Source organism: Brachyistius frenatus, unplaced genomic scaffold (genome assembly GCF_029030835.1).
Source record: "Brachyistius frenatus isolate BFR_SWC_R1_liver_20210118 unplaced genomic scaffold, ASM2903083v1 Contig_82, whole genome shotgun sequence".
Lineage (NCBI taxonomy): Eukaryota > Metazoa > Chordata > Actinopteri > Embiotocidae > Brachyistius > Brachyistius frenatus.
The window spans coordinates 125,041-137,923 of record NW_027210681.1 but is presented as its reverse complement, the minus strand read 5'-3'; the positions used below and the strand labels follow the sequence as shown (position 1 = coordinate 137,923).

General features: G+C 46.0%; 1 protein-coding gene across 1 annotated transcript in view; it reads left to right on the top strand.

Moving 5' to 3' along the window:
* The window catches only part of LOC138627161 (pro-neuregulin-3, membrane-bound isoform), a 317,078-nt gene extending 305,545 nt beyond the window's left edge, over positions 1–11,533 (top strand). The window contains exons 8-9 of the mRNA XM_069709306.1: positions 2,624–2,809; positions 8,794–11,533. Of these exons, the coding sequence (XP_069565407.1) occupies positions 2,624–2,809; positions 8,794–9,463 (856 nt within the window). The 3' untranslated portion in view covers positions 9,464–11,533. The remainder of the gene's footprint in view (positions 1–2,623; positions 2,810–8,793) is intronic.
* Positions 11,534–12,883: the final 1,350 nt, after the last annotated feature.

The following is a 12,883-nucleotide window of genomic DNA, read 5'->3' as shown; positions in this document are numbered from 1 at the left end:
CTGAATCCGCGAGCCGGGCTCGACTCGTCCAGCTCTCATGTTCCTCTGTTGATGCCGCTGCTGTAATAATGCAGATTACACCAACAATGGGGGCTACTTCTGTGCCCTCTCCTGTTATCAACGCGGCCCAAGCGAAGAGAGAAATTGAATTATCCCCACTACAGTGCAGCCAGAGCTAATTGCTGATTTATGGAAGAATGATAGTAATTATAATTAAAGCTATAAACACGTTACTAAGCATATCTATAACAGTCAGGGAAGCAGAGGAGATGGGACAGAGATAACTCTGTTCAGTGGCGTGTCAGAGCTGGCTCGGCTTTGGCGTGTTCGTCAGCAGCAACACACACACACACACACACACACACACACACACACACACACACACACACACACACACACACACACACACACACACACACACACACACACACACACACACAAGTGCCTACTTCTGACAGAGTTAGAATTCACATCTTTGCCAAGGCTGGATTTTCTGTTACGGTACACATGAGCAAACACATTCACAGAGCCGAGCCCCCAAAAAAACAAAAGTTCCCTACATCAGACCGTCTGCTGGTATTTCTTCTTTTATAGTTTAAATGAATTGAACTCGATATTCAGTGACCTCTGACCCCGGTTTCTGTGTTTGTACGTGTCAGAAAGAGTGAAAAATACAGATTTGGGATTAAACATGAGAGTAAGCCTTGTTTAAACTTCCGTCGACCCCGAGGGAAGGGGAAGAAGTCAAATGCACCCATAATGCTTTTTTTATTTTGCCTCTCAGCACACCCGTGGTTTTTCTCTACCTCGCACCGCTCAGCTACTCCTGGAGCAGCCGGAGGTTAATCGCCCCCTTTTTTATTTATTTTTTTTCGAGCGGATGCAGCCGGTACTTGAGGCGATATTTCCCCCGGACGAATCTGAAATACGATCAGGCAACCTTTGCGACCAAAAAGTCCACCTTCGTCTCTCCGAGAGCACTCGGCTGCTCTTACCGCACGCACGACATCCTCGGTGGGCGACCGGGATTTATTTGTTTGCAATCACATCAGCTGAGGCAGCGACTCGGACACTATTGTCGGGATAGCGGAGTGTGCTGTGATGCTACGATCCAAAACCGGCAGGAAAAAAATTAATGGCCAAGACTAATTCCGTGTTGCTGAAATATCTCATATAAAGGCCTTTATGAAGAAAAAAAAAAAAAACCCTGCCAACACTATTAAATGTCTGAATGTAAGCTTCCAGTTTTTATGCCTAAGAAAACCATTTTTAGAGGCAAATTTATCCCTCAAAAGAGCAGATTTAAATATGAATGAGGGCTTCGAGCGGCGTTTTTGGGCAAAAATGAAAACTAAACTCCAAATATAAGAGCGGCATGAAGTGGGAATTTGTTACTTTTGTACGACATTCGTAATGTAATCAACATTATATCGCTCTATTTTGCAGTACAACTCGTCACAAACCTTTTTTTTTTATAACATGTTTAACTTTCTATAGGTCCTGATGATGAAACTCTGATGAAGCCCTTCATTACTGCATGACCTTTTCCAGTGATCTATTCGCAAACTCTTGAACTTCACTTGTGTTTTCGACGAGAGGAACTTGTGTCTATTTTTAATTCCCGCTTTCCGCATCATCTTTCTGATGCCTCAATCACACAGCGCTAATTAAAAAAGAAGTTTCTTGTTTCAAGCAAACACAGAAATGTGCCAAAGGTGCGTGGGTTACAAACATAGACTGTTTATAAAAGTGTTCGTAGCTTCCAGGTCTGAAAAACGGTTCCGATGCGGAAGTGACTTAAGCTGCAATACCAGCGAGTGCCACTAGAGGTCGGCTCCAAAAAGCCTCCGGCTCCATAGACTCCCATTCAACTTCTCTCATCAAATCCAAAGTGAATAAAATGTGTCCATCAGTTATCTCGGTGTTGTTAGCTAAAGTCACTCCTTCTTATTAGTTTTCTGGAGGTCCATCTGAAAATAATCCCTCATTCATTAGAAAAGAAGATTCAAGAAGACCTGTTTTGGGGGCGTGTCTGTTGAATTTAAAGGCCTGTGGTGCAGTCAGGTTACAGCTATCGGTGGGTGGGACGTAGTATCGTCAGGTTTCCAATCAGATCCACCGCTGGCTCCTCCCCCCGGCTCGTCCAAATATGGTCACTTCCTGCTCCAAACCGCTCCGAACTATTAAAGATGGTGACGGACAGAATCTGAACTGGAGGCTTCATAACGTTCACAAACTGACGGGTGACGTCACCGCTGGCTGCCGCTTGGTTAGAGATTTTGTTCCTGAGCCTCTTCGACCACTCAGTTCTTTCTATTGGTTGCGAGTAAGGAGAAGTTTGACACGTTGACCTAAACTTCATGGGTCTAAAATTCTGGCTGCAAAACTTTCCTGAACCTGCATGAATTAATTAATAAAAAATTAGAAACCCATGGACTGATAAATAATTAGACACAGCTCCTTGAACAGAGGCGACACCAACAGCGGCAGCAGCTTGACCAAAAAAAAAGTGTCCGTGAAAGTTCACTGTCTGTTTCGCATCAGAATCGCATCTTCTTCCTGTGATTATAATGAAGCAACACGTGATTAGTAACGTAATAAAACCAAACATTTTCTCTTTCAGAAGCGGTTCGTTGTCTCACAGCCCCGACCAAAGAATACGGGCGTCCCATTGGTCGGCTCCTCGCAGGACCCCGCCCATACCGAGGGGAAGGCTCAACCCGATTGGAGGATCCAAGTTTTCTGGCCCCGCCTACCACCACCTTCAGGAAATGGACTCATCTGAGAGGGAGGCAGAAGCACAAAAAGGGTGAGAATTAACTGAAGGCCGTGGTGAAAATATTCTAAATATAGCGAACACTTAAACTAATGTACACTTTTTTTTAGGAGAATCTTTCTTTAAAGTGGATAAAACAAGTTTTCCTGCTGAAGGAAATAGTTCAGTTTAGTGTTGGAAGAGCATCTTGCTTCTCCGTCACTCATCTACTGCCGGTACACTGATCGTACATAAATACTCGTTAAAAAAATAAAAAAATCACAATAATCCGTAAATGTACTCAAATGACCGAATTTACATGTATTTTCCTCATGTATGTAGAAATAAAGGCTCTTTTGGGGCGTAAGTGCGGCTTCAGGATTGAGGGTACTTTGAGGTTTTATCCGCACTTTCTTTTCTCTCGCTTTCATTTCTGTCTCTGCTTTTTCTTCTTCTTCTTCTGTATCCTCCGAGTGCTGAGTCATTGAAAAAAAAAAAAAAAAAAAAAACACCAGCTGGAAAAGTACAAGCCTGCAGTGGACAAAGCTTTGGATTTCATTTCAAGAGTGGATATTTCAAAGCCAATTCTCAGTGTGTGTGTGTTTTTAAGAAAAAAATGAAAAAAAAAAAAAAAAAAAGCCCTGTATTTCTTTTAACCTCCTTCACCGCCCCTCATCCCTTTTGTTTTCCAATCTGCTGAGCAGAGATAAAAACAAGGTCGTGCGATGTGGTGGTCGGCGGTACGGTGGCACGTGTTCAAAAGGAAAACGCTCGGGGCGGTGCTCGGGACTTTAAGGAGCAGATACGGACACTTCTGCATCTTTATCTCTGTTTAACGTGACGTCTAGGCAGGTGGACGTAACACAGTGGGACGACACTTCTCAGTGTGTGTGTGTGTGTGTGTGCTGTGCTTTGACCCATTTGGGGGCGGGGGGCGGGGTGGGGGGGGGGATCATGAGTCAGTGCTTTATGCCCACCTGGACCGGCAAAGCTTCACTTTCGGGCCTTCAGGTCCCAGCGGCCGCGGCTCAGGATTAAGCTCCACCTGACCTACATGCATACTGAAAAGAAGGAGGAAGAGGGAGACGGAAACATGTTGGAGCACATGTACATGCAGGTGAGAGCTCCTCTGCCCCCCCCTCCACCCACCACCCCCACCCACCCCCTCCACCCCCCACCAAGTCCTTATTTACACAGGATCACTGGCCTGGAAATCACCAGACATGCTTACATGGTACGAGGTCAGCTCTCCTTCTGCCTTCCGGTCACCTGAAGTGAAGAACACCGACGCTGTAAAACATCACAGAGATTTACTCGATGTAAATATGGTCACAGAGTTCAATCAACTCATTCAGTTTTCATAGAAGCAAAACGAGCATTTTAGCAGCAGTTAAATGAATAAATGACTCAAACTTAAGATGTTGAGTTTATTGAATTAGCTTCATCAAGTTCAGGTTACTTAAATCGGCTAGTTTTGCATTTTCAAATCCTGTAAAACAACTTAATTTAACTTTACTGGGTTTTAAGGCAGCAGGGAACTTAGTTTGTTTCCAGGGTGAACTAACTGAGATTTGTTGAGAATAAAGAAGCTGTCTGGTCGGACTAAAGGCCCCTCCGATCAATGTAAGTGTCCCCGATCGATCGGCCGGACTGCCCACCGATCAGCTCAGGTGTCCTCTGGTCCCTCCCGGCCCGTCCAAGAGTCCTCCAGTAGCTTTAATGTCCCCAGGTTCATCCCCAATGACCCTCCGATTGACTCGAGCGTCCTCTAAGCGACCGTCTGCTCGGCCCGACCGTCCTCCGGGCAAACAAAGTGTCCTCTGACCAACTTCTGGTTCGTCAAAGTACAGTTTTTCTTTAACAAAGCGTCCTCTTATCTTCTAAAGGGCCCGACTGTGGCTCCAAGTGTTGAATCGAATGATGCTCTGGTCGACTCATATAAAAAAATCCTGTTTGCTTTAAAATGTAAATAAAAACAGAAAATGATCATTTGCAAATCACGTAAACCCACATTTAACTGAAAAAAGACCAAAAATAACATTTAAAGTTGAAACTGAACCTTAAGACATAAAAATGAGCATATACATATTTCCTAAAACATAAAAACTTCTCAGTTTCAACATTTTAGAGAATGTCTTTGGTCTATTTTCAATTGAATATGGGTTTGCACGATTTGCAAACATCAGATTTTGTTTTTATTTACATTTTACACTGCGTTTTTGGAAACAGGGTTGCGTCATATGTCCTTTTCTGTCCAAATTTGTCCCTGCTGAGGCCCCCCTTGTTCTGAATTTTGCCTGCAGTCCATGAGGGCATCTGTGCACTCCACTGCTCAGCATAAGAATCCCCTGTCTCACACACACACACACACACACACACACACACACACACACACACACACACACACACACACACACACACACACACACACACACAGATGCTGCATGAAAAATCACAGTTTGAGCTCAACAGATGAGCAGTGTCATAAAAATACAGGAGGTCATGTTTGCTCGCTTACTCACAAATACACTTATTCAATCAGTCACACACACACACACACACACACACACACACACACACACACACACACACACACACGCACACACTCACGCTGATGGAGTCACTGGCCTCCACACACTCCATCACTCACTCACCGACTCCCGTGCAGGACTTTTGAACACAGCAGCGGCAGATGGACCGACAGACGACAGCGTCCCCCTCGCCCGTAGTACGGCAGCCGGGGGTTGCCATGGAGACACCCGACCACGACCGCATGCACGGAGACGGAGACGGAAATAGAGAGACGAGCGGTTTGAATCGGTTCTGACACAAACGGAGGGAGTTCAAAAAATATATAGTAACATAAATAAAAAGTATCAGCAGCAGAGAAGTGAAAGGACGTGATGGAGGAGCGCGCTGGTAGAATATTCAGAAAATGCTTTCATGAAAGGTTGCCGGGTCTTTTTCCACGCCTGTTTGAGAAGCCCGGTTTGTTATCTGAACAAAATGGCTGACAGGGAGACCGAATGCCCCGCGCTGTTGTTGTTGTTGTTGTTGTTGTTGTTGTTGTTGTTGTTGTTGTTGTCGCTATGACTATTTTAAGATAAGGCTGTGTCCAAAATGGCTGACGGAGAGGCTGCGTGCACTTTTTTCTTTTTTTGTGTGTGTGTGTATTTTTCCAACTGACTTTTCCTTTGAGTTAAGCGGGTCTGTGTGTGTGTGTGTGTGTGTGTGTGTGTGTGTGTGTGTGTGTGTGTGTGTGTGTGTGTGTGTGTGTGTGTGTGTGTGTGTGTGTGTGTGTGTGTGTGTGTGTGTGTGTGTGTGTGTGTGTGTGTGTGTGTGCGTGTGCGTGTGCGTGTGCGTGCACACACCTACACGCATGTACCAACTCTTCCGGTACATCACAAGGTCAGCGCATGATGATGTTTCCGAGGGATTTTTTTTTTTTTAATTTTTTATGGGATATATTAAGAAAAATGATGTGTAGGGCGGCGGATTAATGAAAGTGACTGTTTAACACTTGTACGTGTAATGAGCTCCCATAAAAAAAAAATAATAATAATTAAAAAAAAGCCTGGTCACTTATCTCACCTCACTTTAGCACACCATCTCTGTAATACCCCCCCCCCCCCCTCGAGCCGTGTCACTCCGGGGTCTATATTTGAACTGCGCTTCTTTTCTTTTCTTTTTTTGTGTAATCTGATTGTGTTTCAACACATCAAAACGAAGAGATTTGTCTGTGAATGTTATCTTGGGAATTAGCACCCCTGGCATCATCCTCTCTTATCGCTTGCAGGATTTTCACACACACCCTCCTTCTCCCCCCACCATACACCCCCTTCTTCTGTGGCTAAATCTCTGCTGTGGATTTCAAAAAACTTTGCAGAGATAAAAAATAAATAAATAAAAAACAAGGATGTGATTCCTTTTTGAGTCCCAAAAAAAAAAAAAAAAAAAAAGGCACTCTTCCACCCGCTGCTTTGTTTTTGGTGTGTGTGTGTGTGTGTGTGTGTGTGTGTGTGTGTGTGTGTGTGTGTGTGTGTGTGTGTGTGTGTGTGTGTGTGTGTGTGTGTGTGTGTGTGTGTGTGTGTGTGTGTGTGTGTGTGTGTGTGTGTGATGAGGGTATTACCAGGAAGTGAGGGACCCTGAGTGGAATTTTGACACGGCCAAAAAAAAAGAAATTAAAAAACCCTCTTTGCGAATTATTCCACAAACATAATGAGGCGCCCGCTCTGGATTACAGCTGGATCGAGACGCCGATAACACCGGAGGGACCGGTCGGCCTTAGAAAGAGGGAGGAAGAGATTACGTCTGGGCTCGGGCAGAAGCTCGATGGAGATCCAGATGGAGAGACTTTGGCGCGGCGCCCGAAAAACTCTTTCTAAGTTCATATCTCTGGATGAATCGAGGCTGAAAGTCTCGGTGGACGGCAGCCGCGACACGAGAAGAGACGGGACCGAAGACTTCAGTGCATTTAGAGGAGATGATGCAACCGGGTTTCCCGCCTGCTCTCTGCATCAGTACGAATTTTAAATCTCATGTAAACAAGACGACTGAAGTGTGAAATAGGAGCGAAGTTGCCGCGGCAACCCCCGATTTCTGGCGTTCGATTTTCGTAGCCGTGAAACCCCCGAAGCCCGTGAGAGTCCAATTTAAAGCTGGACTTCTCTTCACGGCTTACATTCAGTGTCCAAAACAGGAAGTGGCGCGTCTTTTCATCGATTTGACTTGATTATCTGGAACTGGAATTTTTCTTCTCAGCCATAAATAAGTTTTTTTTTGGTTGCCCCGCGGTAACTTTGTCCTCACTTCACCCGGATGCCAGAGAGCCCCGGCGTCCGGTCATGAAGCGTGAAGTCACCATTTCACACTCGGCTGCACGTCGACTCTCTCGTCTCTCCATTTCCTGTCGTCTCTAAACTGTCAGCCGTCAAAAAGGCCCCCGAAAAAAAGTTCTTATGAAAGTCGGGAGTCGAGTGTTTTTAGTCCAACAGCGCCGCAGGACACTGCGGCTTCTGGTCCGGCACCCGTGGTCGAACAAATAGATCAATAAAACATGAAGACGGACGCATTGTTTTTATATTGACATATCTTTCTTGCGCACATGTGAACGTCGTCGTTAATTAAGAGACAGACGCGAAACATACATTCGTTTTAATTGAGTACGAAGACAATTAACGAACCCGGCTGTGGATCGATTGATCGATTTAAGAAGCAACGCGCGACCTCACCGAACGCACGCGGCGGACGGGTCGGGCGCCGCGTTCAATCCGACGGGCTGAAACATAAAAGCCGGAGGGGAAGACTCGTCTGTGTTTGAGGAGGAAGACGCAGGCGGACGTGAACGAAAGCAAAGCGAGGCAGATTAAAAAAAAAAACACGTTTTGCCCGTTTGAACTTTGAATCAATGGCGTTTTACAGTCTGCGAGCGAGACAGGTTCAGATAGCGAGACAGAAGAGGACTCCACAAAAGGACTTTTCAAAGTGGATGATATTGACCTGAAGCTACTTTCTTAATGGAAAAAAGAAAAGAAAACACGGCGCACAAATTAGCACACGTGAGGAGTGTTTAGCTCCGTCGTCCTTGACCGCAGCTCGGCGCCTTAAACGTTAAGTCATTCAAATCAATAATAAAAATGAACTCCGTGTTACCTCTTCACTTATATAAGGAAGGAGGGGGGGGGGGTGGAGGTTTTTATGTGTGTGTGTGTGTGTACACAGATATAAAGAGATGAAAGAAAGATGTCAGGCTCATCTTCTTCTCCCCCCACCTCCTCCTCCTCCTCCTCCTCCTCCTCCTCGGTTAGCCTGTGAGATGGCGAGAGGGCGGCGAGCCTCCGTGTCTTCTGCCACGGCTTCAGTGTGGGAGTCTGAAAAAGCCATAAGAGTTGAAATCGCACCCCGGACGCGATGACTTCTTCTCCGAGTGAAGTGTGGATGTTTTTTGAGTAACCTTTATTCCCCCTCCCTCCTCCTCCTCCTCCTCCTCTTCCTCCTCTCCTTTCTGTCTCTCTTGTCTTTGTTCCCATCGTCTCTAGTGTCCACGCGCGGGGCGAGAACCTACGCGACGACTCCAGACGAGATGCCTTCCTACATATGCAAGCTCCCGTTCCCATGGAGACGCCGTCGCCGTGGAGCGTCCGCGTGGATGCGCGGTCCCGCCCGTGCCCCCCGCCCGAGCACGGCGACCCCGGTCCCGCCACCCGCAGCCTGAGGAGACCCGGACGCCGCCACAGCCGGTCCCCGCCCCCTCCGTTTCGCTCCTGCTCCATCCCCATCATCCCGTCCGTCCACTGTCACCATGACAACGAGGTGTCCTGTATGCAAACCAGCGTCACCCCGGCGACCGCATCGATGTCAGTCACCTGCGGAGCCGCGCCCCGCAAGGAGGAGAGGAGAGAGAAGGCGGCGTTCTCCTCCTCCTCCTGCTCGTCCGCCGTCGGACATCAGCGGGACGAGGTGGCGCTGCTGCTGGAGGAGGCGCAGGAGCAGCTCAGGGCGCTGGCCAACAGGAAGCAGGAAGAGGGCGTGGTCGGCGGCGGCAGCGGCGGCGGACCCACGCCGGCGCCGGTGGAGGCCAGAGAAACTGTCTGCTTCCTGAACCTTAACGGAGGAAGCGCCGTGGCGCTGAGCTGCACCGGACCCACGCAGACCCTGCTCGTCAGCCCCAGCCTATCACACAGAGACACGGGCCCGGCCGGCCAATGAGAGGACAGCGTTTTAGGACATCCCCTCCCTCCCCCCCCTTTTTTTTTTTTTCTTTTTTCGGTTTGACAGTGTCTGACTGTTGCTCTGCATCAGCGGGATGGAAATGGAAATGCCGAATTTGAAAAAAAAAACAATGACAAAAAAAAATGTAATATCTTCTTGGAAAAATCAGAAAATGTGCTGATGATATGCATTCTGTACGGATACGAAGACTCCCCGAGCGGCCGCCTTCTCACCGACTGACAGTACGGGAAAAAGAGGAAAAAAAAATATTTACATGCATTTATTTACAAAAACAAGAGAAACACTTCTAACTTAGACAAAAAGAAACCAAATAGTCTGTCAAATCCATGGTGTTTTTAATTGTAAAAAGAATATATAAATATATATATAAATATATATGGATATAAATATATGGAATTCAAAAAGTGACCAAGTAAAAAGTTGAAGAACACAGGAATGATGTAACTATTTTTCTTTGAGGTGTTTTTTTTTCTTGTTTTTTTTTTTTGTATTAACTCTTGTCACATGTTTTTGGGGGTTTCTGGCTCAACGGTACCGGAAGAACTTCGTTAGGACGTCCCGGTGAGTCCGAAGGAAAAAAAAAAAAAAAAACGGACGACGAGGAAGGAGCCTCCGCACCAACGTCACACACAACCCCCCCCCCCCCACTGAAAACTGTTACCCTGCCAAGAATTACATATTCAGCCCTCATCAACGACACGTGGAGGATTTATGACACAAACTCCCCAGCTGTGTGTGTGTGTGTGTGTGTGTGTGTGTGTGTGTGTGTGTGTGTGTGTGTGTGTGTGTGTGTGTGTGTGTGTGTGTGTGTGTGAGTCTCCATTGCTGGGAAACAGCGAAGGAAGAAGAAACTACAAGAACTAACTTGTTCTGGGAGGGGAGGGGAGGGGAGGAGGGGGGAGGAGCCGATTGACTCCACTTTGAAATTATTATTTTGTATTTTGTTTTGTTACAAATTATATTTTCACACACACACACACACACACACACACACACACACACACACACACACACTTGTGCATTATTATGATTTGGTTGGTTGGACGAAGTGAAGGACATCGAGGGCTACCACAGGAGCTAATCGGACATTTTTTAAGTTGACTTTGTTTAGTTTTTTTTGTTTATTGAGGAACAATGCTGCTTTCTGGGGGCTGACGGGAGGGACAACCACATGGTTTTTGGTATTGAAACAAGAAATAAATGTCTCTATGTTGTATCCTATGAATTGGACGCTTTTGAATCTCTGTATGAAGTTTCAGCCAAAATGTTTCTGGTGTCAACAAGTAAAAAAAAAAAAAAAAAAAAAAAATGGTTGCAATTCTGGTAAAGATTTTTCAAAATATGAGTTGTTTTCTTTGATTGTTTGTAAGATGGTTTGACAGAAAGTACTCGACACACCTGCTGGAGGAAACCTGGGAACATCCGCTTGGAGAAAAGAAATCTGGTTCAATTCACAGATTCCACTTTTCTATTAACACAGATGTCAATCTTTCGAAAACATCCCACTGACTTCCTGTTGACGCAGCTCTTACTTTTATTTTCCGAAACAGGCAGATAAAAAAATAGCAGCAACATGTGAAGAAGTTGTTGAAGTCCTCCCTTCACTTCCTTCCTTCCTTTCCTTTCCTTCTTTCTTTCTTCCGTCTATCCGTATTTCCTTCCTTCCTCCCTCTCTCCCTCCTCTCCTCCCTTCCTTCCTTCCTTCCTTCCTTCCTTCCTTCCTTCCTTCCTTTCAAGGCCATTAAACCCTGAAAAGCTGCTTTTTCTCAAACTGTTGAAACCTGACCCGTTGTGGTCCCATGATACCGGCGTCCATCCTCACCTGTACAAACACAGCTGAGTTCGAGGAGGTCGACGTGTGTCTGTCCACACGCACACACGTATTCTTGTTTTTTAAGAATCGTATTCAGTGTGTGAGCAGATAAAAGTGTGTGAGTTCATCAGCTGCCGGTTTCTCCAACACTTACTAAACGTTGTAAAAGACAATCACCTTTGGAGCCTCACCGAGCCACAGTATGCAGATAAGTCACGGCCTGACGACAAGCAGGCATTTCCATTTTAATTGACACTTCTGTAGGAGTTACCTGATTTAATGCAGGTGTCTCTGCTTTCCACTCTCGACATCTTAAAATGTTCTTTACATGTGACGGTAATTGTACAGCGCTCACTGAATAACTTCCATCCTGCCGGTTTAACGTGGTGAGAAGCAGCGGAGGAGGAGAAACCAGAATGTTTGATTCAGGAAAAAAAAAAACTGATTGGCTTCACTTTTTAGGAGTCACCGGTTTATTTCAGGTGTGTTGTTTTTTTTTAAAGAGCACACGCTTTAATATAACTATTTGTTTGTTATTTATTCACGTGTGATCAGCAGCCGACAACATTACAAGAGGGCTTTGTTTACCGCAATGCCGCTACGTGATAGACGGCAAAACAATTGTCTTTTAATTTCAACTGTATTGTTTCAGCTGTGCTTTTTCTGTCTGCTTTTCTCTATTAACTCTAAATTCAACTAAATCGCTGTCGTCTTGCAACAAGAAAAAAGACACTACGACACCTGGTGGTTACGTGAGGATAAATTCTGCTCACAAAAAAAATCAGAAAACGGACAGCAGCAGTGTCTCCAGATCTGTTCATGCACATGTAAAGCATATCTGTGTGTCACCAGCTGTGTATATATATATGTGTGTGTGTGTGTGTGTGTGTGTGTGTGTGTGTGTGTGTGTGTGTGTGTGTGTGTGTGTGTGTGTGTGTGTGTGTGTGTGTGTGTGTGTGTGTGTGTGTGTGTGTGTGCAGGTATGTAGTTTTCTATCGCGGGTTCCCAACCTCTGACTGCCTGCACTCTCACTTCTACCTCTTCTCTCGCCTCCAAAAAAAAAAACCCGAAGCGCAGATTTATGGCCTGCGCTGCAGTTTGGCAGCTTCGGCTGCAGCCGGTTCGACGGCAAAGAAGTGAGGTAGTTAAAACCATCAGTAGAGTGTGTGTCTCTCTCTCTCTCTCTCTGTGTGTGTGTGTGTGTGTGTGTGTGTGTGTGTGTGTGTGTGTGTGTGTGTGTGTGTGTGTGTGTGTGTGTGTGTGTGTGTGTGAGAGTAGTGTGTGTGCGAGACTGATGGCAGGGAATAGAGGTTAGACCATCAGGCCAGAGAGATAAGAGCTGCTTGATCCTCCAAAAGCACTGGACTGCCAGACCAGGCGAGCTCATCAGACCTCATCTGAACTGCACGCCAGTTCGGTGTCAGCGAGCCCAGATACTTTGAGCGCGCACGCGTGTGTGTGTGTGTGTGTGTGTGTGTGTGTGTGTGTGTGTGTGTGTGTGTGTGTGTGTGTGTGTGTGTGTGTGTGTGTGTGTGTGTGTGTGTGTGTGTGTGAATTTTTTTCTACGCTTGTCAACATCTCTT